The sequence below is a fragment of the Chroicocephalus ridibundus genome, chromosome 2, assembly GCF_963924245.1.
Source record: "Chroicocephalus ridibundus chromosome 2, bChrRid1.1, whole genome shotgun sequence".
NCBI lineage: Eukaryota > Metazoa > Chordata > Aves > Charadriiformes > Laridae > Chroicocephalus > Chroicocephalus ridibundus.
In genome coordinates this window covers 28,080,234-28,105,989 of record NC_086285.1, presented here as the reverse complement: position 1 = coordinate 28,105,989, position 25,756 = coordinate 28,080,234, and the positions used below count along the sequence as shown (strand labels likewise).

The following is a 25,756-nucleotide window of genomic DNA, read 5'->3' as shown; positions in this document are numbered from 1 at the left end:
AAAGCAAATGTGTTACTTGATTAGTGTCAGTGGCCAGTCCGGCCCAAACCACAACAATTAGGAAAAAATGTCTCTGGCCACATGTTCTGGTGTTCATGTATCCTGATTTTGGTGGATTAAATTGCAGTCTTAACAGAGTACCAGTCCTGTTTGCCGCATGCTTGTTTAGAGAGCTGAGGAAAACCTGAAGAAAAACCCAGAATGAAAAAAGGACAATTTTTTGCCAAAAAAAAAAAAAAAGGGGGGGGGGAGTGGTGAGAGAGGTTAGAGCCACAGGCCTAAAAGAGCCCATAACCTCATGGCTGGGTATTTGGAAGATTTGAGTTCTTTCTTTGTGTCTTTGGGTACTTCCATGTTTTTTCTTTGAATTAGGAAAAGCAAGAGCTGAGGCAGGAGTTTTCTAACTTTGGAGCTGAATTCTAACTACCAGGCTTTCTCATCTTGTGGAGGGGTGTTCCTCTTTCCTTGTCTAAAGGACTTTTCTTGGATGTGATCAGATTCTGGCGAGAATTGTATTTGGTTTTGGTGTGTCTTGCCCCTGCCTCATTTGTTTTTTTTTTTAAACTGGCACTACTGCAAAAGTGAATCTTACCTAGTTGCAGTGCAGAGTAAAAAGTTATGTTGGAACACATCAGTGGTCCTCATGAGCCAGACAGCCCTTTTGGTGATGATCCATATAGGACAGAAAGAGGGAGGAAGAGTATAATCATGGAGAACAAGGATGACGATTCTGGGTGTCCTCTGGAGAGGTGAGATGCATTCAGGAAAAGTTCTAAGGCTGCTAATAGAGATGCTCTTGGCATTGGTGCAGGCAGCAAGGCCTTTCAAATAAATTAATTGTCCCAAGGCTCTGCTGAAGTTGCCCACTATCAGTAGTTCTGTTAGGATGCTCAGTCAGTCACAGTGATTGGGTACATCAGTTTACCTGCTCCCTAGAACTGTAAGTCTTTGAAACATGTAAGTTCCCTTGCTGATTCTTGCCTTGCAGCATTCTATTATAGACACTGAAGTTTGGGCACAGAAATTACTCTCAGCACAAATTGGAGAGTCGATGTTCACAGACATAGAGATCTTCCTTTAAAGTCTGTAACCTTTGGTACTCAGCCTTCGCTCCTGACAGTCTGCCTGTGCGTGAGTCAGTCTCCTTGGTCTGATGTCTAGACCTTGGACCTTAGACAGCAGGAGACCACAGTGGATACCAAATTACCTTTCTGCATTCCTGATGTGTGCATGCTCTTTACATTGTATTTAACGTGGACCAGATGGTTCTGTAAGGCGCTTCAGGTACTGCTTTGTAAGTACAGTGCAATTTGCAACTTTTAATGAAATAAACCAGCTAGATTCAAATTCATTCACATTGTGTCCTATTATGCCACATAAAGTTGTTACATATTCATTATCTGTCACAGCATTTGGGCTAATCATGACTTCTGGCAAAGCTGAAGATACGTGGAAAATAACATTAGTATATTTTATCCAGGCACAAGATGGATCTCTTCTGGCTTTAAATGAGAAGAGTTTATATGAGATTATGAATATTTATATCCTGCCAGCACTTTTTTTTATCTACAGTAACAGAGATGCCCAAAAGTATAGCCTCCAAACTGCTTGGCTCTAATACAGTTAACAATATTTGCATCAACCCGGAGCTGGGGTTTGTTGTTTTACCCTGCTTCTTATTTTGCTAGCTTAAAATTAGCTCATATATCTCCACTATATATCCGTCACGTCTATATCTGTTTGGATATGGTCATGTTCCATCATCACTGAAGTGGCAAGTCTGCTTCACAAAGAGCAACACTGGCCCCTTTCTCAGCATGTAAAATCTATTCTGCAGGATGAATGTTAACATATGCTTATATCTGGGCTTGGTAAATCCATTTCCACATTGTCTGGGAATTTATCTGTGCTCAACATAGTAGTTGATGAAGTAGTACTCTTTATAATTGAACCCCAGGATCTACTCCAGTGGAAAGGATTGCGCTGTATCTGATGACTTGTAGATCCATTGGGATGGAACCCAAACATAAATTTCTATCTAAGTGGAAAGTAAAAAAGCTTCTAATAAGCTGTAAGTGAAAGCTAAGGTAAAATCTCTAAATAGGAAATAAGTTAATGAAAATTCTGCTGCCAGCATGCCTGCCATGATGTGCAAATTAATTTTTCACAAAGTCTCATGCTACCTGGGGGAATTCTGGACTTCCAGCATCAAGGGAGAATCTTGCTTTCTAAGGGTATCTAAGTTTACAGAAAGTCTAGTTAGAGGAGGTTCTTTAGGATGTGTAATTTGTATTGCAAAGCAATGAGGATTGTATTTCTTTAAACCTTAATCTGTCTAGGTAAACAATAATGGACTGAAATAGGTGGAACAATAAAAATTACTGCAAGTCAGATAGCATCTCTAAACACTACAACTTTGCTTTATTGTGGTATTTTTTATATTAGCTGCATATACACAGCATAGGCGATGTTACAAACATCTCGTAAAGATTTTCCTAATAAATTGCTAGTAGCTACTGAGCCTCATTTGGAAATGTAGTTAGTCGTGCTGTGATATGTCTCAACTTTCAGCCTCGGAGACTGAGGGAATAGATAGCCTTTTTCAGTTAAACATTTTAAGGAGTTTATTACATTGTTATGCAATGTATAGTGATTAGAGAAGTGACATCTGTCTGGTTTTTTTGTGACCGACTTTATAGGTGAAATTTAGTTTTGAGACTGAGTATGTTACCATGTAATGATGTGCATGTTCTTGTATGCCATGTCACTGCCTTGGTCATGGCTTGGGAATGTCATGTGCCTGGAGGTCCCTGGGCTTTTTTCTGCTTGGTGCAACTGGAGAATGCGTAGCACAGCTCAAAATAACTGTAGCCTAAAAAGACCCTGCCTTCCTGAGAAGGTGGGATGAGTCTTTTCTATCTGTTTGCAGTATGCTTAAACCATTTCATTTCTGAACTAAGGAGGCAGTGCGAATAGGGAACTCCAGAAAACTGACATCATCCTGTTAAGACTTTGTCTTGCTGTCTGTCTACAGCTAAGCAGCTCTTTCCTAGCTGATGAGTGTGGGCAAATGGCAGCACCGAGTCCATAACCATGTGTTTAACCAAGTGGGATAATTCTCCTCTCTAGTGGGTTCCACATGTACCAAGAAGATTGAAAGGAATCACGTTAGCAAGGAGAGGATGGGGTGTTTTGGCTTGTACTCAATTGTAGTACTAACAGTCTTTTTGCAATTAGCTGGGTGATGACAAGAAACACTCACTCAACCTACCTCTCTGGAACATGAGCCCTGCTCTGCTTCCGTGTCTGAGACATCACTGGCAGCTGAGGTCCCACTGATGGTATACGTGCCTCCAGATTCACTGACGGGTGTATGCAGATGGTAACAGATTGGACTTCTGCAAGTGGTGGTTTTTTACTGCATTTTAGTGCCGGATTCTGCTAGCACAACACTGCTAACAGTTTCAGTGGTTAAAACAAACAGAATGAGAGAGGGAGAAGAAAGCAACATTCATAGTTTCCCATGTAATCCTTCTGCTAAATTCAATTTATTTTTTCTTTGGTGATGCTGCCACTTAATGACAAACATTTTTGTTCATTTATTCATATGTTTCCACCTGCCCGGTCGTGAGTATTTAGGAAGACGGGAGTTATTATACCTAACTCCTCCTCAGAGCTCTCTGCCTCCCAAGTAGCTGCCCTGCCTCAACTGATGAAGTTTTTTTGTGTTCTTGTGCTCCTCCCACTGTAAACCTCCCAAAACTGCGTGCTTCCAAATTTCTGTTGAAATTATAGTCACAATTGAAGTGAAGCAAGAGCTTATATGTCTGCATCCAGCCAGAGTGAATGTTATTGCTGAATTGTAACACCTCCACATAGGGGGCTGTAATGTAAAGGAAACGTGACAGAACTGAAATTGTAACACTTTAAATCACAACCCCCACGAGCGTTTCTCATTAAAAGCAAAAATTTCTGAATAATTCTATAAGTGAAACACAGTATTGAAACACTGATCGGTCCTTCCTGCTCCTTGCCTTTTTTCTTCTGCCTAATATATTAGGAGGTTTTCATCATACCTGTCAGGCTAGGTGTTTTAATTAGAAATCAGGACTAAAATTTGAGAGGTCAGGAGGCGGAAATGAAAACACAAGAATGGTTTGAATGGCAGCATGAATTGGTGGCCACGGCATGAGATGAACGAGCGGAAGGAGTGATGGCCACTGCCGGCCCCCGGCAGGTCTGATCCTACGCCAGCTGAATTTGCCTTTTGCCCTTCACTCTCTGTTCCTTTGAATGCTGCTGTGAGATTAACATCAATTTACAGGAGATCGTATTCACCGTGAATACGTCGTGCCGGTGATTCTCAACTAGCCTGAATCTTGGCTTAATATGACTTTTAAGGCATATATTTGCAAATATGTAGAAATAATAGGATAGTGTCATGGTCCACTGCAAGACTTGCTTGGTATTGCTGTGACATACTTTTGCTCTGATTCAATTTTCTGAGTAACTCATTATGAATATGTATTCAGGCTAAGCACTGTATTTCCAGTGAAGAAGCTTTTATAAGCTTTGAAATTTAAAGGGAGGACATGGCAATGATTTGTTTTCCTCCATTCAGCAAAGAAATACCAATTGAGAAGTCTATCTATATCACCAAAATGTATTTCTGGTTTTGGCAAACCTGTTGAACTGAAGAAAAAGTTCATATGTATTACCAAGTTACTGTCTGTGCAACGTTGTTCCTTTTAAATGAAAAATTAAAAAATAAGAAAGCAGTCTAACAGTAATTTGTGAAGAAAGGGTGAAGGTCACAGTAGAAAAATATACAGTTTTGAGAGATTAAATGCTTTTTTTCTCCCCTCTTCTCTCAGGGGTACATTTGAATCACAAAATGAGATGATCAGGTGGCTGCATCAGATAATGCTTGTGATTGATCCCTCTTGTTACTACTGCTGAAATATTGAGAACTGATCTTTAATCAGTCGTGATACAAGGAGTTCTAAATTAAACTGCTGGTGTCTTTTGTAGACAAATACCTTTATGTTTTAAATGAGGATGCTTTTTGAGGGAATGCTTTCAAGATTAGGGGGTGTCTACGTGGAAATCTTTGATGATTACATTGTCCTTGCTCAGGGAGTAGCAAATGCTTTTACAGAAAGTATTTTGACCTGCTGTGACACATGCAATAACCTGGATAATGCACATCATGGAACACTTTCATGTTCATGAGTAGGAGATGACCTGCATTGGTGTGTTGATACATATCCTTAATTTCTCAGTTAAATGAATTGTGTGACGTAATGTCCAGACAGCAGAGAAATCGTGATGGTTGTCCTAGATATTGAGCTCAGTGATGGAGACTGTATATGCCACCAGTAGAAAAGGCTGAAAGTTACACATACCATATCCAATTAAAATTAGATTACCTGTAATCATGTTTTGTTAAGTATGAGATATCTTGCAGGATTGCATTATATAAAATCTAACTATTAAGGCGATGATTTTGAACTTAACTTTTTTTTTTCTTCCCCATATTTTTTCAGGAGATACAGTTAGAACATGCAAAACAGGCTTTTGTGCAGAGGGACAATGCTCAGGCCGGAAGAGTCACAGCTATGGACTTCAGGGACATTATGGTCACTATCCGTCCACACATGCTGACACCATTTGTAGAAGAATGTCTCGTAGCTGTGAGTAGTTCTGGTACCCCAACTGGGAAAGACCTGGGATGCAGACATGGGATTCTTTTTTTATGTACCTTGACCACTATATGTGGCATGTAGTCCAGCTTATAGATGCATTTATGATCTATACATATGAAAGTTAACCCTTATTGCAGAATACGTATTCTCAATGTTCCTGGTCTTCTAAGACAAAAGACAAAGCAGGTAGATGGACCTTAGTAATGGCCTACAAAGGTAGAGTTTGCCTGACTATTTCCAGTCATCCCATCATAGTGTAGACTTGGTCAAATATGTTAAAATGCCCTTGCATCTCACTTAGGAAGTCATCCCCAAAGGACTCGTTTTGTAAGGATGGACTTGGCCTTGCACAAAGCTAAGTGCAAGGTCCTGCACATAGGTCGGGGCAATCCCAAGCACAACTACAGTGTAGGTGGAGAATGGATTGAGACCAGCCCTGAGGAGGACTTGAGGATGTTGGTTGATGGAAGCGCAACATTAGCCAGCAATGCGTGCTTGCAGCCCAGAAGACCAACCATATCCTGGGCTGCATCAAAAGAAGCATGGACAGCAGGTCAAGGGAGATGATTCTGCCCCTGTGCCCTGCTCTTGTGAGATCCCACGTGGAGTACTGCGTCCAGCTCTTGGGCCCTCAACATAAGAAGGACATGGACCTGTTGGAGGAGTCCAGAGGAGGGCCGTGAAAGATGATCAGAGGCCTGGAGCACCTCTCCTATGAAGACAGGCTGAGAGAGCTGGGGTTGTTTAGCCTGGAGAAGAGGAGGGAGACCTTACTGTGGCCTTCCAGTACCTAAAGGGAGCCTACAGGAAAGATGGGGAGGCACTCCTTAGCAGGGAGTGTAGTGATAGGCCAAGGGGTAACAATTTTAAACTGAAAGAGGGGAGATTTAGATTAGATATTCAGAAGAAATTCTTTACTCTGAGGGTGGTGAGACACTGGCACAGGTTGCCTGGAGAAGTTGGGGATGCCCCATCCTGGAAGTGTTCAAGGCCAGGTTGGATTGGACTTTGAGCAACCTAGTCCAGTGGAAAGTGTCCCCTCCCATGGCAGGGGTGTTGGAACTAGATGATGTTTAAGGTCCCTTCCAACTATTCTATGATTCCAATGTCAATTCTGAGGTCCTGACTGCAATTTCCAAGCACCTGGGACAGTGTATGAACTGTCAGTGTATGAACGTAATCCAAGGACAGTCACTGTATATTAAGTGACAGTTATTACACTTGAGTGTACACTTTTTTCAGCTAGAAGTGCATAAACCAAATTAAATATTACAAGTCTGCAATTTCACTGAATTAAAAAAAAAAAAAAAAAGATACATTTGGTTTTGACCACAGTTTCTAATCTTGGGAACTTGTAGCAGCGCTTTCCAAGTAATCCGAAGTCTGGCCGTATCCAGGTTTAAAGAAATCTGTTCTGCTTTGACTTGCAAGGGAGAACTCCAGGGAAATGTGTGAAGTGGTGAGAACTGCAAAGTCTGGACAGAACATTAGAAGAAGCATACAGCAAAAAGCGTAGCCAGAAGACTTAGGGACTGACAATGAGATTTCATACTTTCTTCCTCAGTTCTCTCCCCAGTCTTGTTATCAGCTTTCCTGGGTGATATACTCTCATAAAACCTAAGATTTTTGATTCTTCCTCAAGGTCAATTAAATTTTGGCAAGCTTATGCATTGTTTTCAGAAATTTGCTTGATCACTGATCTTTAAATAGGGAATTGATCCAATAATTTTTCTGTGTGCAGACCCAACACCACTTTCAAATAAAGGTTTAGGCTCTGTTCTTAGTCGAGAACGCATAACTGTTTGAAACTTGTTGTTCCCATTTTGTTTGACTGCCTGATATAAGCCTGAGAGCTTACTGCTGGTTTTCCATGACTTGAAATGCCTGTGAATTTAAATGTTTCAGTTGACCTTTTTCAGAATATGTTTTGATTTTGTTGAAGTTTTCTGTATAGTAATATACTTTACTTGTAGAAGTAGATTTCCTCATTACTAGAAATAAGCAAACTTATGAAACATTTCCAACTGAAGCAGTACTGAAACTTGAACTTTGTAAATTACTACTGGTTATGTTGTTATAATCCTGCATATGTATTTGTTTAGGTTTGTAGGGCGGGGAGAGTTTTACATTCTGGTCATGATTAGTTTCAGTAACATAAGAATCTTTCACAGTTTTCTTTATTTTGCAGTTTTTTTGAAAAAGCAACCCTGTGCTACTGTCGCTCTTGTAAAATAACATTGTTTGAAAACCTTTATTTCAAGATTTTTCTTAGTCTTGTAACAGTCTCTCTTTTCTTCTTTTACTGTCTCTACTCTAGGCTGCTGGAGGTACCACTTCCCATCAGGTCAGCTTTTCCTATTTTAATGGATTTAATTCTCTCCTTAACAACATGGAGCTCATTAGAAAGATCTACAGTACGCTGGCTGGAAATAGAAAAGATGTGGAAGTCACTAAGGGTTGGTAGAAATGTTTGCAGTCTGGAAGTTTCCTTGGGCATTTGGTTGGGGAAGGGGGGTGGTGGAGGGGAAGACCTCATCTGTATGCTTTTAAATCAATGGGAGGGGGAGAAAGCCTGCCTCGTTAGCATTCCTTGGGACGCCACTCAGTTTTGTACACTCCTGTTGGGGTCCACCCTCCAGGTTTTTCATTTTGTTTCTCAATCAGAACAAGGTCCTAGTAAACTGGCAGTGGGGGCAGGGTAAGGAAAGTATGTAAAGATATTTAAAAGTTTAAAAAACTTCCTAGGACTCCTGCCAAATTGGCAGCCTATTAAAGTGACCTTCAAGGGTAGTTGAAGAATTCCATAAACTTGTATTGGCGGCACAGTAAGCTGATCTACAAGCTTGGAACAAGATGTTATCTGCTATATCTAACCACTTTTATAGAGAATTCCCTGTGCAATGCCAAAGTTTCATTAGTGTGGCCTACTGGGACTATGCATGAAAAGTTCTACATCTCTTAACTCCTGGGTGTTTTTTCTGTTTGCCTTTTGTTTTGTTTTTTTTTTTCCCTCTGACCCACAACTGATTGATACCGTATGTCAAATATCCTAAATCCTGCTGATAGCACTAAGCTTTAAGACCAGAGAGTTGTACTTATTTGCATGAAGGATATACCATTTAAAACATACATTTATGTAGTGACAGGAACGCTTTTGTGGTGGGTCACTTTTATTCCCCTTCTCCTGCCCCCCACCAGCGTCTTCTACTTAATACTAAAATATAAAGCAACTCTGGAGTGCTCTGGATTGCTTGTTCTGGTTTGATTAATTTTTTCTCTTCTGTATTTTTATTCTGTTGCAGAGGAGTTTGTTCTGGCAGCTCAGAAATTTGGTCAGGTTACACCCATGGAAGTTGACATCTTGTTTCAGTTAGCAGATCTGTATGAGCCACGGGGGTAAGTGGAGAATTATCATCTATCCTCCTCTCTTTCCTTTCCTCTTTCCTTCTCTGAAGGCATGGGAGGTGGTGTTGGGGAACATGAGTGTGTAGTAATGGTCACGTGCAGGTAACTTCTTGTGATCTGAAAACCCATCTCTAAGCAAATACTAAGCTGAATTAATTTCCTCAGGCGCATGACGTTAGCTGATATTGAAAGAATTGCTCCTCTGGAGGAGGGGACGTTGCCCTACAACCTGGCTGAGGCTCAGAGGCAGGTAAGAACAGAAGCCAGGTGACGCTATTATCTGTTTCCAGTGCCAGGTAAATAGATAGCCAACCTACTTCTGTGTTGTCAGCTAAGTTGCTTTTCTCTTGTGTTCTGTAATACCTGTGAGGAATGCCTTCTTGTTAGAATTTATTTTTAACCTGTGTCAAGTCTTCTCTGTGCCCCTTTCTCTTAGGCTGCATTTTGGCACGTTAAATGTAATTTACTTTGGAAAGATAAAATGTATGAGTGTCATCCAACCATTCAGTAAATATTAGGTGTATACCTAATTAAGATGTTTATGTTTTGTGATGCTGTCGCTCTCTGTTCTTTTTAATGAGGAAAGAAGACTTCCTGCTTCCACTATCGATGGTAAATTCAACATCTAGCCTATTAAATGGCAGCCCTTGTTCTGAACACACATGCATGTTCCTGGTTTCAGAGTATTCTCTGCCTTGCCTTATGCTCTGATGAATATCAAAATAGGAGAGATTATGTTTAGTCTACCATCATGGTTTCAGTAAAAGCATTAATATCCTCTGCATTTCCAAAAACTAAAGGATATTGACTTTCGATGGTATAACAGCAAATGAACTTCTGTTGCGTTTGAGGCAAAAATAAATAGGAGTGTTCTTTAAATGTCAAACCTGTTGATGTTTTAGTTTTAATATTATTTTAGCATATCTTATATTTTCATTGACACAAGTTTTTGTACAGATAGATTTAAAACTAACCCTCTGTTTCTCTTTCTCCCTTTCTCTGTCTCTATTTTAAGGCAGTCTTAACTTTGTGTCTTGTGAGACTAAGGGTTTTTTTGTTGGTTTTTTTTTTTTCCTGCTCTGAGTCTGTGCGGAGACGCCAGTTTGACCACAATGAGTTGATGCAGGCTACATTTTTAGGACTACCAGGCCATAAGCCAGGCCTCTGTGTGTGTGTGTACACATGCGTCTCTTTTGCTTCTCTTTCTTCTTCTCCTCCCTCCCCTACATGTGAACACCCCCACCACTTCTCCAAGACAGTATCTGGGGTGGTGGTTTTCTGTTTGTTTGAGCAGTGACTAAATGTTGACTATGCTGGGATGAATTCAAATGAGTTGGCTTCCAAAAGCTCACCATCTATTCCTAGAAGACTCCTAAAGGAGTTAAAAGCATTTGGATTGGACTGAATATCAAGTAATGTAAGTTACAATAGGTGGCAGTAAAATGTAGCCAAAAATGTGGTGGTGAAAGTAGCAGCTTCTTCAGTTTTTGCTTTGGGGCCACTGTCTTTGCTTGTATGATTTATGCCATTTCAAGAGGCTAGGACATATGAGCCTACTTACCATTTCTTCTGCGTATGTGTCCTACCTTTTCATTTTTCTGTCCAATTCCTTTTTAATGTCAGCCGCTTGATGCTGAGACTGAAAAGATTCTCAGCTACAAGGACACATTCAATTTATTTCCTGGCCAACTCCAGCTGCATTGGAATATTGACTAAAACCTAAACACATTTTCAGGAAAAAATATATCCATATTTTTATTTTGTCCTTTTATTTGTAGTGTCTTTAAAAAAGAAATTACAAAAAGTGTTAGTGAGTATAGAAGACTTAATGCCCCTGGTGAACTTCTGTTTTCCTAATTCTTTTCTTTCATTAAATAGCAATTTTAAATCTGGAGCACTTCTGAAATTTATTTTTCACTGTGTTGAATCTAGCACTTTTAGACTGTGAGCAAAATGAAATTGTGGGGGTGCTTTATGAAACCTTATTTTCCTTTAGTTAATATGTATGAACAATGCTTGCATACTTGTTTTGATAGCTTGAGAAGCAGTAGGTATACCTGGTCTTGGCGACAGTAGAAAGAAATTCCAAACTGGAGTTGCTTTTAGCTGTAGAAAATTAATGACTTAAGATGCAATATGTGTGCCTTCATATGCACATTTGGACCATTGATTTTGGAGTTGTATAATTTTGTTGTAGTATCGGTATTTCTTTTCTTTGCTATTCCAATCTGAAGAGGCTACATTTTATGGCACTTAGAAATCAGTGGAAAAGAAATAATAATTGACAACAAAATCGTCAGTGTATTGTGGGATTTTCTCCAGGTATCTTTGCATTGATATCACGAGACGTTCTCTCGTGAAATACAATGTTCTGATTATTTTTCTTGTCTTTCCTTTTGTTTTAAATCCTGCCTTGACAGAAAGCTTCAGGCGATGTGTCTCGACCTGTTCTCATCCAGATTGCAGAATCAGCGTACAGGTTTGCCCTTGGTTCAGTTGCTGGAGGTTAGTCATGTCTGAGCAAAATAATATTCATCTTCACTGTTTGGGTTTTTTCTTCTTTTATTCTGCCCTTCTTCCCCTTCTACATTTCATTTAAGTGTGGAAGGCTTCTCAGTCTTTCCCTTGGCGCCCTGTCTAAGGGATGGGATGACTATAAGATTGAAGAGGAAGGGGTCATCTGGCCTCCAAGAGTTTTGGAATTTACGAGCCACTGGAGTTTGCAGGTGGTGTTGCTATCTGATTTGTCACCAAACCAGTTTCAGAAGAATCAGATTAATAATGAGGTAGAGCCAGGAAGTGCTTTTGGTTAAAACTGTGGGAGGTAGTTTAATGTATCCAGAATATATCATGGAGAAAAAAGATACAACAGATATTTGAGATGTGAATGTGGAAGATGACAGTTGCAGTCAAACACTGCAAATGCAAAATCATGTTTTCTTACAGTTTGATTTTTATTTGCAGCTGTTGGAGCCACTGCAGTCTACCCAATTGATTTGGTAAAAACTCGAATGCAAAACCAGCGCTCTACAGGCTCTTTTGTGGGAGAACTTATGTATAAAAACAGCTTTGATTGCTTTAAGAAAGTGCTACGTTATGAAGGTTTCTTTGGGCTGTATAGAGGTAAGTTTGAAAGGTAGTCTGTACTAATGATAAGATATTAATAAGAGTTCAGTGGAACTCTGGATTTTTTAAGCCTATTTCGTTAAGACTTAAATTTTGCCTGGTTTTGTGCTTTTGCTTCTATTCTGTTATAGATGAAGGATTTGCAAACTTCTTGATAATTAAAACCTCATTGTGATGTGTCCACTTCTGTAGGACTTCCCTGTCCTTTCCTTCCTCATCTGCAACAGGGCAACAATAGCAATTTCCTACAGCAAAAATGTACTGTTGGTCAAGTTTTCATTTCCTTAGCAGTCCTTAGGACCAAGAATATTTGGTTCTCTTTAGTAGGAAGTTAGATCTTCCATTTTTGGTTTTTTTTTTTTTTTTTTTTTTTTTTTTTTTTTTTTGTTTCAGTGTTCTTTCTTATCTGTTTTCTTTCTATTTAAAAACAGAGGAAAGTGTGGTACCTTGTTATTAACCAGATCTCTTTTTGTGATATCTTTTGTGACTAAAAGGTCTCTCTGAAGCAGTTGCATGTGCTTCACTAATCATTGGGAATATTCATCTTTATCAAGTTTTATGTATACCTCTTCTTAGCTTGTCACTGTTGAGTCAGCCAGAGAGATGAGCTGGGTTTCAACCCACTTAGCTTTATATACATAACCAAAACAGCCACGTTACAAAGTTAGCTATTCCAGGCTCCCTTTGTAGGCAATGGAGAAAGCTCCAAAAGCTCATTTACTCTGTTCAGAATGTAAATCATCCTCACTTTGGGGATCTTAGGTAAGTGCCTGCAGTTAGATGGGGGCTTTTTTTTAATTATGTCCTTCTCCCAGTTATGGCACCAGTGGTGTAAGTTCAGGTAACACAGAAGCATTTATAAAGAATCGTGAACTACTGCATGAGACTGCAGTTCTGTGTCACAGAGATAAAGCAAATTATATTTCTGGTATCCCAGTTATTGAGATATCTTATCCCCCTCTGCCACATTCATTGGGGAGGATTTGAAACTTGTGTTACTTCTGGTTTAGCCAGCTTGCTTACATACTTTTTAACTTTTGAAAATATTGATAAAGAATATTGTAATGATAGAAATTAATTGCTAGAAGCAGTTGAGTCAGGAATGAAGAACGGAGGATTTCAGTAAAATATTGTTGACCTGGCAAAGCTATATGCACCTGAAAAAAAACTTAACAGTTTATTAGACAACATGTGAAACAACATTAAAAGTAAGTGGTGTGATACTTGTGCACTCTTTAACATACAACCTGGGTTACTGGAGGTTGGCTAAGTAGCTCCTCCGCAAAATACTGACTTTTTAGTTATTTCAGCCCAATTGGAGATGGGGAGGCTCTATTATTATCGACTGAGTTTGAGGCATTTTTTTTTAGTAGGCCTAATAATTTAATAAAGAGTATTGACATGGTTTCTATTTTGTCATGATTTATAACAATCAGAATCTTAAAAAGTCCCAGTTATTGGCTAAAGAACAAAATGTATTCCCTGCAAATGTATGTCTGCTTCTTCCAGGATCCTGAAAGAATAAATATGCAGAATTCCACTGTTATCTGCTTCTGTCTCATTGAAACTCTAAAGTATGATTTTTTCACCAGGAAAAACAAGCCTCAGAAATGTCATAAATATGTATTCTTAACTCCATTTGCTTGTCATGTTTTTGGAGTGATTTTTTTCGTTGCCAAATTTGGGGAACGTTAGGAACCTTCGTCAGTATAGCTTGTCTTTCTGTTCCCCATCCTCTTTACTACTTTTCAGTCTTCCAAGGTGTACTGAATAGTGAAGTCTCAGACAGTTTGGTGGAGTTGAACTTCTAAACCCAGGGCAATAAACTTGTTTCTGGATTATATAGTAGAAATTGTGTGATGGCAAAGAACACCATAATTTCAGAGGTAAATTGAGACCTACGTTTCTACAGATTCTCTACTTAAAGGGCGCCCTGATTTAACTTCTCCTTTTAAAGAATCAAATAGAGAAAACTCCTTAAAATTGTGGAGCTTCCTCGGTGCGGTTCTGTAAATTCAGACTATTGCTTGATTTCTAAGGAGATCATGGTGGAGAAAGTTAAGCAACTGGGTGCGGAATTAAGGTTTCTGGTTAAGATTGAGCGGGCAAAAAAAATTGAAAGGAACATTTTATAGATTAGTATATTCACCCAATTTAATTCAGTAAAGTTATAGCAAGAATCATCTCGTTCTAGTCTTAAATACTACACTAGGTAAGACAGACTACAGAGTACGTTACTTTTTGCTGCTCATTGGGCGCTGATATTCTTTCTTACACTGTGGTGGGTTCGGAGTTAAGTAAGCACGGGGATTTTTTTCCCCCCCCTGGAGGAGGGAGTAGTGGTAGAGTTCTCCTGCTCAGCTGAATAACGATGCAAAACCTTTTAAAAAAATTATAGTAGAAACATTTGGAGCAGTGGTCTCTTTGTCATGCCGCGTCGCAAGAAAGCAAGCAGGAATTATAAACCCTACTCTGAACTCAGCCATTTCAGATGATATTTTTAATGCAAAGCACATATTTCAATCTGGTGAAGTGAACCGATTTTTCTTTCTTGTATCATTATTTTATTCCAAACTTGAAAAGGGCAAAACCACCATGTTCTAAACCACCATCTCAGATAAGGATAAATTACACCATCTTGTGGATATAAAGAGAGCACTAAATTTTGTTTAATGTGAATTTGATTCTAAGAATAATCAGTGTTTCCACTGAGAAGATACTTTGATTTAAAAAAAAAACAAACAAAAAACCATGATATAAACCTCTGTAGAATGTTTGTAATACGCATTATTTGAATGCTGTGGTGTTAGATCCATTTTTTTTAAAGGCTGTACATCTGAGATAAATTTTTCATCTGTCTCTTTCTCGGCACGGCTGAAAAGAATACTCATGTTGTATACCTATAATTTACTGTTGTGTCTACATTTATACCCGAAATACGTATTTAGAAACTTACAGGTATTTATACATATGTAAATACAAGAAAATTTTGGAAGCTGTGATTTGTCAACATCTCTTCCAGCTGATGAGGTCACCTACATTTCTTAATATCATTTTAATCAGAAGTCCACCTAGCGAGTCACAGAATGCTTCACCGTCTGAAGCAGTGCATGTATTAGAGATTATTTTACCTATACTTGATAGAAATTCTATGGGAAATTTAAGTACCAGAGATAAAATGTAGCTCATGAAAAATGTTCAGTAGCGATGCTGTTAATGCCACTTCTCCTAGAGGATGAGAAAGACAGGAAATGCTGCAGAAGACTCTGTTATCTGGGATCATTAGCTGTTAAGGAACTTGTTAGTTTCGTTTCTTCCAGTGGTGCTTCTAGCACTGCAGTGACTCCAGATGCCTTCTAATCTGATTTTAATCATCCAAATTCATTATTAGTGGTGGATTCCCATGCTAATGATACAAGACCATGACAGCAGCTTTCCTCCAGAAGTATGCAATGAAGAACCATTTTTGTAGAATGGAAGTACAAGCCTATTCCTACCCCAAAGTTCTGTCAAACCACAAAATCTTCAAGAAAAACCCCACTTCCTGTCTGAGGGTGCTGTGCCTAAATAGCAACTGGTGATTAATTGTCCCATTTATTGTGTGACTCGTGTAGTAGAAAAATGTGGCTGTATTCTGTTACTGCCTTCCTATCAGATGTACGAATGGTTTCAAATATTTTACTTAGACTGAGCAACAACTCCTTCAGTCAGTGGGTTTTTCTAATATGAAGGGAAAAACCTGTCCGTTACTCGGTGGGAAACTGAAGTTTCACTGTTGGACGTCTGAAAAAATACTTTGGCCAAATAAGATTTATTTTTTCTTTACTTGATGCCATCACCGCAGCTGGGCTGGGTGAGCTATTGCGTATATATTCACAATGTATTTAGACTGCTTTCAGAAAGTAACTTACATGATCTTGCAAAACTCTGAATGCAGCTCTCGATGCTCTCGAATATACCTCCACCTTCCCATGGAGTCCTACTACGATAGCGTGTCAAATATGAAGTAATTGCTACTAAAGACCCTTGCATATATAAAAATGGGTTGAATTACATGTTTGCTGTATACTATACTAGCAGGCTGCCTATGTGCAAAATGTTATTCTCCAATGTTATAAGAGGCATACATTTTTAAGACAGACATTTCTAAGCCTGACCTACGTCTGTGTGTGTGTCATGTTGCTGATCTGGTAATGCACAGTAACACTGAAAAATTCCCAGTGTGTCAGGATAGCCCCAACAGAAAAATGACATTTTCATGTGTGTCCCGTGTCCCTTGATGTGCTTTCTTTCTTACAAAACTTATCAACTTTATCATGTTTGGAAATCTTTCAACAATGTTTCAGGGCTTCCACTAAAAGGATAAAAAAAAAAAGCTAATTTAGTTTTGATAGTCATAATGTATAGAATGCACAGGTACCACTTACAGATAGCTTTATTACATAGGTGTGAAAGCAAACGAAGAGTGTGAAAGCAAGCTCTACCTTCCTAAGCTGCTCGAGACAGTAGACCTAGGTGTATCTGGCAAGGCTATAGAATGTTGCATTAAAATTAATGCTGCTTTTTTTAGAATACTGTATGCTGTCTTGCAGTCAACATAGACAGCATTATCTATAATTAAACTTCCAAAGCACTTTCATACTATACAATCATGTGTGAAGTAAACAGAGAAAGAGAAAAATGCTCTGGGTTTTCAGTTGTTCAATTGGATTTTGGGGGGGGGTTTAGTGCTGAGGTGGGGTTTTTTTGGTAATTTCTGTCTATTCTGATTAATCTTTCTCTTCTACATTGAAGTTTTATGGAAAGTTTTGAGTCATAAGAGTTCCATTCAGATTTGAGTGCAAAAGGAACGGACTAGATGAGGAAAAAATGTAGCTTGTGCCAAGATAAACATGTTTTTCCTGAGATTTTACAAGTTCCTTTTACAAATGCGAAGCCTTAGGAGCTGAAAAAGTAAAAAATGGTAAAAAGGCCATCTTCAGATCAGTCTAGTGAAAATTAATTTGATTTGTCCTGCTTAAATAGCTTCCAAAACTGGAGGTTCATACTTCCAGTTTTTTCAAGTTATATAACTTGAAAGTCATGCTACATATAGCTTAGTTGTAATAATCTATGTATATATGATTTCAAAATCAAAGATCTCCGGATTCTATTGGAATTACGTATCTGTTTACAAACTTGCTCTAGTTCTACTGGATTAGACTTGGGATCAGGTACAGTGTTTGTTAAGTAAATGGAACATCTTTTTAATCTCTGAAGAGACAAATTCATTAGCCATAATTTCTATACAAAGCCACACATATCCTGTAGAAAGATGTTCACTGAGATTAATATCATAGCACTTACAAAGAGAATTTGGTCTGTATAAGGCTAAAACTGTAAAAATCCTATCCATTTTATATCCTTGTATTTTCTTCATAGTGCTGCAGAAAATGTAATATTTAATTACATAATATTGACTGTCTTAATGGTTTTTCATTGAAGGCTGGATTCAGGTCACCTGTGCGACTAAAACCCATTCAGAAGTTCAAATTTTGAGATTTAATTTATTCTGCAGAATGTGTTTTTTTTGAGCATCTGTATATGAACTTAGTGTTACTGTATTCTTTGTTTTGAGTATTCAGCCTTATGATCATAATTCAACAGGGTTGTCTTGGGTAGATGTTTGGTGAGTATATGCAATTAATTACTATTTTTGACACCTGAAAAACAAAAATGCTAATACAAGTGCAAAATTTTTAAGGCATTAGTGTATAAATACGGCTGGCCCTTCTGCTACCACGAGCCAAATGGTGCTATTCCCCAATGTCTTTTAAGGAAAAGACATCAGTAGTAACCAGTAAACTGATGGATGGTAGCAGAACGGAAGAATACACCAATCCTGCACATGTACATTTTTCTCTTTGTTATTCTGATATTTAGCTGTTGGGAAATGCTTTTTTGCAAGTTAGCTCTTAGAGGTGGAACCTTAATTGTTGTCTCTTTCCCCAAAAATAAAACCATGGAGAGGTGCAAATGTCAGACTTTGTAGAAAGTACCCAAAGGCGCTGCCTTAGCTACTAAAGCAGAGGGGGTCTGCACCAGGAACTCTAGCCAGGGTGATTTTCTCACATTCTGAAAGGCGTCCTAATTTCATTATGCTGATGAATGCTTGCAACACCACTCTGGCCCCAGGCTTAGTTGGTAAGCTCTGCATATTTTTAGGTTGCGTCGTCCAAAAGTTTACAAAATACCGACCGTTCACTTCAAGCAAGTGAAGCCAACAGTCAGAGATTCCCACTTCCAGTTCTGTAGCGCATCACTTCTACCAAAATAAAATAGGAAATTCCATACCGGGGATAAAAGCAGCATAGCTTCCTTTGATTTAACAACGGGTGAGCTAGCTGGCCAAAGTGCTCCAGAATGCAGTCATACATGTTTGAATGTTTTGCATTATTTTGATTCCTGTCCCCTTGGGTCCTGCGATCTAATGACATTGTTTTTTGCCAGAAAAAGGTGCTGTGCTCAGCATTTTTTAAATGCACACATCCTGCATCTCACAAAATTAATTAGAAAGTCTTAATTTTTGTGCGACGATGCAGAAAATAAATGTTAGTGTAGGACGTAGTGCTGAAACATAGTTGGCAAATCTGTATTAGTGTTTAAGTGTAAAGTGAGCTAATATCACGGGTTTAAAAAAGCTAAAGTAACAAATACTTATAGGCAGTTACTCTGACTTGAAGTGGTAGCACAAAGTTTGTTCTCAAAATGGAATGTTTAAGTACTCTCATTAAATGTAATAACAGAAAATTGCTGTAAAAATTGCCGATTCTAGGTGGTGATCTCTACATATATTTGTTGATTTGTTTAGTTAATACCAAGTTACTCGATGCATTGAATTCTCTATTTCCATGTTACAGGTCTGTTACCGCAGCTATTAGGAGTAGCACCAGAGAAGGCCATAAAGCTTACTGTAAGTTTGCAAATGAATTGTTTTCACGTTTCCCCACGTTGTAAAGTCCATCTAATTACAATTAGCGCATTATGGATTTTTATCCTTCACGTGTCAGCAACATGGTAGAATGTATCCCATCATTTTTGCCTGATACAAACTAAATTACAGAAGCACAAAGCAACTGCTTCTATCTCACTTGTGAATATTACAAGTGGCATACAAGTCACATGCATATGTATATATATTTTTTTTCATATATATATATATATGTACCTTTTAAGAATCTTAGGGAAAACTTATTTTTGGACTCACTCCAAAACATAACAAGCTTATTCATCTTGTTTAGCTCATCTGCTTGTTTGTAAGTAGCACAGACCTTTGGTTTCATTTCTTAACAAAAATGAATAATTATTTATTGGACTTGGAGGGCTTTTGTTTTTGTATCTCCACATGGTTCCTGCATGTTTAATTCTAGCACAACAGGAGATAATATAAGCATGTAGTGAAGTGTTGGTAAGAAAGGAATTTGTTTGCATGCATTTTTTTTCCTAAATGTTTTGCTGTTGTAATTTTGTTATTTCTTGAATGGTTTTAAGGCACTGAAGTATTTCTTATTATAACCCAATCGTAATGTATTGGTATTCCCTGATAAGTTGGTATTCACCAAAGCGAGTAGTATGCATTTTAGGAAGAGAGAGGTACTGAATGGTATTAATTGAATTACTATTGTATTAAAACTTATTATTGAACATTCTGATACTAATTTGAAATTATATCTAAATTTGTAAATGTAGCTAGCATTTCTAAAATTTTCAATAATTTTATCATTAATTTTCAGATAATGATTTTATTATTTAGTTAGTGATTGTTATCTAGTTTCAATAATAAATATTTTAATTATACTGCAAATCTTTGTTAGAAAGGAAAACGTAGCTTTACAATATTTCATATAAAATCTAAGATTTGTTTGCTATCTGTTAGTGTGGTAGCTTCATGGATGTATCTGCATTTTCAGTTGCACAGAATTTGCAGCTGATGAGTGTTTTCTCCAACCTTTGAATTTATCAGCTTTCATAAATGTTTGTTTTTCAAGGTTAATGATTTTGTGAGAGATAAGTTTATGACTAAAGATGGCTCCGTCCCACTGGCTGCTGAAATTCTTGCTGGTGGCTGTGTAAGTATCTTTAATTTCCTTCATAGGAGATACAATAAAGTGCAGTTTGTAAGATTAACTATGTGGACTAAGGCTTCTGTTTAACCACAGATCCGGTTCAAGAGCAGACTCTACTAGAGCATCTCAGCTCTTTCCTAGATAGGCCAGCCGTTCTTGATGAAAGGGTAAACGTTTCTGTGCATCGTGCCTTTTAACTGCACTGTATAATTCTCACAGCTTAGAGTTTGTTTCCTTAATAAAGAGTGTGTCTTTATTCATGTTGGCTGGAGCTTATGGCCTGAAGAGGATTCATGCTAACCTTTCCAGAAGTTAATAATTAGTTACTACTTTGTGGCACCCACTCTGCCACGTCACTTCTTTCCTGATGTGTTATTGCGCCCACTAATTTTCACTTTTTGCAGCGATACTGGCTTTTTGAAATGGCAAAAACTACTCATGCTTCTTTGAGTTCATAGCAGACGTAGGCTGTGTAATGTTAACTCAGTGCATAATGCATTCCTGATTGTAGGCTGTATTTAAAGCCCACTAAATTTTTAAGAGTGTTTTGCTTGCACAAAGTAGTATCTTAATGAACAACTGGCATGTTACTGGGTAAATGATAATACTTCGCGGTTTGGTCTAGTTCTGTCTGTTCGTATTACAGCTTACTTTATCTGGTGTATTGATTTTGTTCAAGCAAATGTAAATACTTTAGGTAAAATGAATAGTTGTTCAAAGACCAGTGCACTTTACAGATAAAGAACACTGTTTATTTAAACCGGCTTTGATCGCTGGGGCAGAGCAATGTTGGTATATTTTCAATCCATCTTTGTTTCTGCTGTCATAAGACAGATGAGGTCACATTTTCAAGCAGCTTCTACCTGTGTTGAAAACTACAGCGAGCAGCAACTTAAAAACAAATGCTTGTGTCTTACCCTCGGTAAGGTGCGGAGATTTGTGCTGCGTGCGCTTGTAGAGAGCGCACTGCGATTATCCGAGCCTCGGGGTGCGGTGGCTCGGTGGCGTTGCAGGCTGAGAAGCCCTGGCTTTCTGTAATTCTCAGGAGATGGGGCAGGATTTGGCTGCTGTCTCACTGCTCCTTCTGTTTGATCACTGACCTGTTGTAGACTGCCAGGTAGGATCCCCTTGTTCTGTAACTTTAGGAGCATTCAGGGGAGGAAAAAAAGAAGGAGGGGGGAAGAGAAGAATGTGGGTCTCTAAAGCCCTAAATAAAATGCATGCTGTAAATGAAGGAAAAATGCAATAAAGTGCTTGCAGAGTAAAAAGTATTTGCCCCTTACACTAATAAAATGTCTTATGAACATAGCAGCCATAGAGAATTCAGCAAAAATTTCATTTAAAATGTCATTTGATCTAGAGTTTTTATTTTTACAGACTGATGTGAATTTTTTAATGCAGTACAAAAAGCACTCTTTACAGAGACCTGTCATTCATGAGAATGCTGCAGCGAGCTTTTTGCCAGTAGCTCATTGTAAACTAAGGATCTGCTTTAAGAGATAGGTGGCTTGAGACGTGTTTTAAACGTGCTGTAAATGTTGGCTTGTCCTGTTTGGTATTTGACATAAATATGAACAATGAGATGCTGCATAAAGTTGTAGCAGTAGACGTGCGGTGGCAGAATGCCCTGAGTTTTCTTTTAACTGGAGTGCTCCACTTAAGGGCATAGTCTAGTGCCAGGTAGATAGGTTGCAACTTGTCTTTTCTGCAGGTGGTCTTTGGGTTTTTTTGTAATTTTAAACCCAATTCAGACTAGCAACAGACTCTTGTTACAAGCAGTGCCTAGTTTTTTGGGGTGAATTTTTCTCTCATAGTGTAAATACAGGCATAAAATATGAGATGCCAAAGACAGGATTTTTCTTATAGCTTTCAGCATTGTACATGCCTAACTTTTTGTCCCCGTTTAAGCCAATGTGAAACCTGCGATTTCACTGTGGAAGCAGTAAGGACACTGTTGGATGCTTTTGAAAATATTCACTCTTGGGTTTGTACCTCATTTCACAATGTAGTAATGGCTTATGTGGGAGGTGAGAAGACAGGAGTGCATGTTGAGTTAGCGTCTAAAAAGGGGCAGCCAACTAAGATGAATTTTATAAAAGACACCTGCCCTATCACCTTTCCGCTCTCCACATCTAATTCTCAGCTGTGATTGTGTTACAAACACAGGTGTTAAATTTTTCTTCTTATGTGCGTCTGTTCCTCGGAGTGTATTCATTGCTTATTCAAGGGCTGTGTGCTGGGATTCGTGCTCCATTTTAGCGTTTTAAATACCAGCCCTGTGAGTACAGTATGGCATTAATACCTAAGAAAGGGAGGACGGAGCAGATCCTTGGATGGTTTGGGTTGTTCAGTAACACAAAGGGCTTTGAAGGGGTCAGTATCACCTGAGTAGCTCCACTCCGCTGTTTGCCCAACCATTGCCAGGCCTTGACTTTTAAGTCCCCAAGGAGTTCGCTTTGCATCATAATTACTGAGAATTAGTACACATGGCTGACTTTTTTGCACTTGTAACTAAAACTGATTGTTTCATTGAACAAGTCTTTTTCTGTTTTGTAAACTGTTTTCTCTCCTGGAAGAAAAAAAAAAAAAGAAAAGAAAAGAAGAAAATAGAAAGATCTTTTACTTCATGACCTCGTGGCACTTAGTTCAGTTAACAGCCTGTTCCGTAGCTTTTTATTATGTGAAGATGAAAGTGGTAGGTTTGGTTGAGATTTATTTTTTTGAGACCCCCAAGAATATAATTAAAAGTATAACCTTTATATTTTTATAGAGAATCTTAAGGAGGGTTGTTATGTAAATTACTAAGTCACAATTTCCATCTCCTTTGTTTGTAAGAAATTTTCCTAGCGACTGTGGTATTTGTTACCCATAAAAATATATGTAACTTCCAGATTTGCACCGTGCCTGACAGCCACCGTGAACTCTGGTCTCTGCTGTGCGTTTAGGACTCTCATCACTCATACGAGTATAGCCCTTATCATTATTAGACCAGTAAAAAGCTTCAGTTCCAAGACATAGTGTAATGATACTATAGAGCTCGGAGCTGCCGAGCATCTCAACCACAAATCGGACTTAACCTCCTTGAATGAAAAAGCGCACAAATATGTTAGGTTTGATTTCTGCTAATGCTACAACTTACCTTCAGGGATTCTTTAATAAAAGGATGATCTTGGGTAAGCTGTAAGTACAACTTGGAATTTTTTTTTTTTTTTTTTTTTTCAGTGGCAATAACCTCGAAGTTTCTGCAAGCTTTTTTCCATGGTCTTTCAATTTATTTTATATTTTAAATAAAAAGTAATCACTAGTCACACCAAGTTTAGCTGCTTGCTTCTTTTAAGCTTAATTCCAGTAAAAGCTTCTGTTGAAAGTAACCTGATTTTTTTTGGATACAGCACTCGTCATTATTCTTATTTTTTGAGTTATATTGACCAATTGAAAACTCTGTTGGTAAAAGTGGCATAAATACTATTTTGAGGGTTTTGAGGTATTGCCTTTGACACTAAGCTTTTAGGTGAGACAATCATTTTGATTAGTTCCTTAAATAAAGCAGTTCCACATTTAATTGAAAAATTTACATTATGTGTCTGTAAGTAACCGAGAAAGAGATACAAAGATGCGAAATAAAGAGTGATCATGAAACAGGTACAAAATACTAAGAAAAATAGAAGTATTATAGCATGACTAAAAAGAAACAGCTATATAATATACGTTGCCTTGCCTGCATATAGTAATACAATTATACAGGTAAATCAGAAGCTTAATTTTCAGTGAGAAAAGAGAAAAACATTTTGCTTTATTAACCTTTCCTTCTGCTCTCCCTCCTCTTTCCAAGCACACGCGGTCTTTTGCTTCCCAGCTGCTCAGTGTGTGCTCACTATTAGCCAGTTTAAATCATGTAGCACAGTACAATTACAGACCCCGTACAGATCTGCTTTTATTTAAGTTGTCAAGACAATTTTAGGCATATTTCTAGAGACTTTATAGTAATCGTAATAAAGTTAAAACATATTGGCCCTGCTTGGACAACCTCAACTCTGCTATGGAACATAAAAATTAGATACGGTTAAGACGGAGTTCATCTAGAAAGTGCAAAATCCTGTGCAGAGTTAACTTTTATAAAGGAATATGTTGTGAAATTCCAGATGAATTATGCCAAATAACCAATCCAGTGCAAATAGTTTTATTAAGCTACTTATAACATTTATTTTATGTTTCAGAGAGTAATAAAGATAAGTCCACATCTGAGCTACATTTTCTCTGTGGCATTACAGTGGAGGTAGAGGGTGTATGGACTGCAATTCCCACGCTTGGATCTCCTACTTGCAAAAATTCAGGCATTTCTAAGTTGTAGGCTAAAGGAGACTGAAGGTGTCATTCTTGCTTTCATTATTCAGAAATCTAAATCTGATAAAATTCTGTTCTATTTGGCAAGGAAGGCTGAAGTAGAATGAAACTGATCATTATGTATGCCAGGGGAAAAAAAAAAGTGCATGTATATCTGGGGGGGAAAAAAAAAAAAAAAAAAACAAAACAAAAAAAAACCAAAAAAACCCAAAACCAAACACAACAACAAGAAAAAAAAAAAAAAAAAAAAAACAAAACACCCAAAAAACCAATGGCTATCACACAGAAAAGTTTTGGTGTAGTTTATTGAGACAGTTAAGTAATGATGGTCGTCTCGATGTTTGCTCATATAAGCTTTGAAAGCAAACGGCGTATGTCTCTAGAACTCTTAACAGATTTATTCTCAGAGGTCTATTCTCCTGGTAGTCAGGGAATCTAACTCCCATTACTTTCAAGGGGAATTCTACCTGCATGCGTAAAAGCCCAACACTGACATTTCGTGTTTAAGAAAAAGTTCAGAAGCCCCTAATACATTTTTTTTTCTTGATTAAATTTAAAACTATTTTCTTTTTACAGAAAATTTATGTTGTTAAATAAATTAATTAGATTTAAAGTCTATTTAATACAATTAATATAATGTAACAGAATATACTATAATTAATTAGGTATTTTTAAAGTGTAGCTTTCTCCTCTGAACCACGATAATTGTAGTTATTTTCAGCATGCTGAAAATAATTTAAACTAATTGTAAACTTCTGGTACAAAAAAAACCCCAGCTAGATCTGGCCTTAAATTTAACTTCACAATTGCAAACCTGTGGTATTTCAACCCTGCTCTGTTTTAATTCTCTCTGATGAATTTTCAGCTAATCTTAGATTTAAGCCTTATAATGAAGTTTGGGAAAGCAACATACAGTAACATGATCGCCCTTCCAAGAGGCTGTACCCAAGGGTGGGGAAGTTCCTGGTGCAGAGTTCCTGCTTCTCTTTGACCTCACTCCACATTTCCTTGCAGGTTTGGATGTTTTAAAAAACAGGTTGCTGAAATTTTCACCCAGTCATACCTGTTTAA

General features: G+C 38.0%; 1 protein-coding gene across 3 annotated transcripts in view; it reads left to right on the top strand.

Annotated features, from left to right (window-relative positions):
• The window catches only part of SLC25A13 (solute carrier family 25 member 13), a 105,322-nt gene that overhangs the window by 52,222 nt on the left and 27,344 nt on the right, over nt 1–25,756 (top strand). For all 3 annotated transcript variants that reach the window (XM_063324880.1, XM_063324881.1, XM_063324882.1), the window contains 8 exons: nt 5,547–5,693; nt 8,023–8,161; nt 9,008–9,101; nt 9,276–9,360; nt 11,531–11,615; nt 12,075–12,233; nt 19,136–19,188; nt 20,264–20,344. In XM_063324880.1, coding sequence (XP_063180950.1) covers nt 5,547–5,693; nt 8,023–8,161; nt 9,008–9,101; nt 9,276–9,360; nt 11,531–11,615; nt 12,075–12,233; nt 19,136–19,188; nt 20,264–20,344 — 843 coding nt within the window. The remainder of the gene's footprint in view (nt 1–5,546; nt 5,694–8,022; nt 8,162–9,007; nt 9,102–9,275; nt 9,361–11,530; nt 11,616–12,074; nt 12,234–19,135; nt 19,189–20,263; nt 20,345–25,756) is intronic.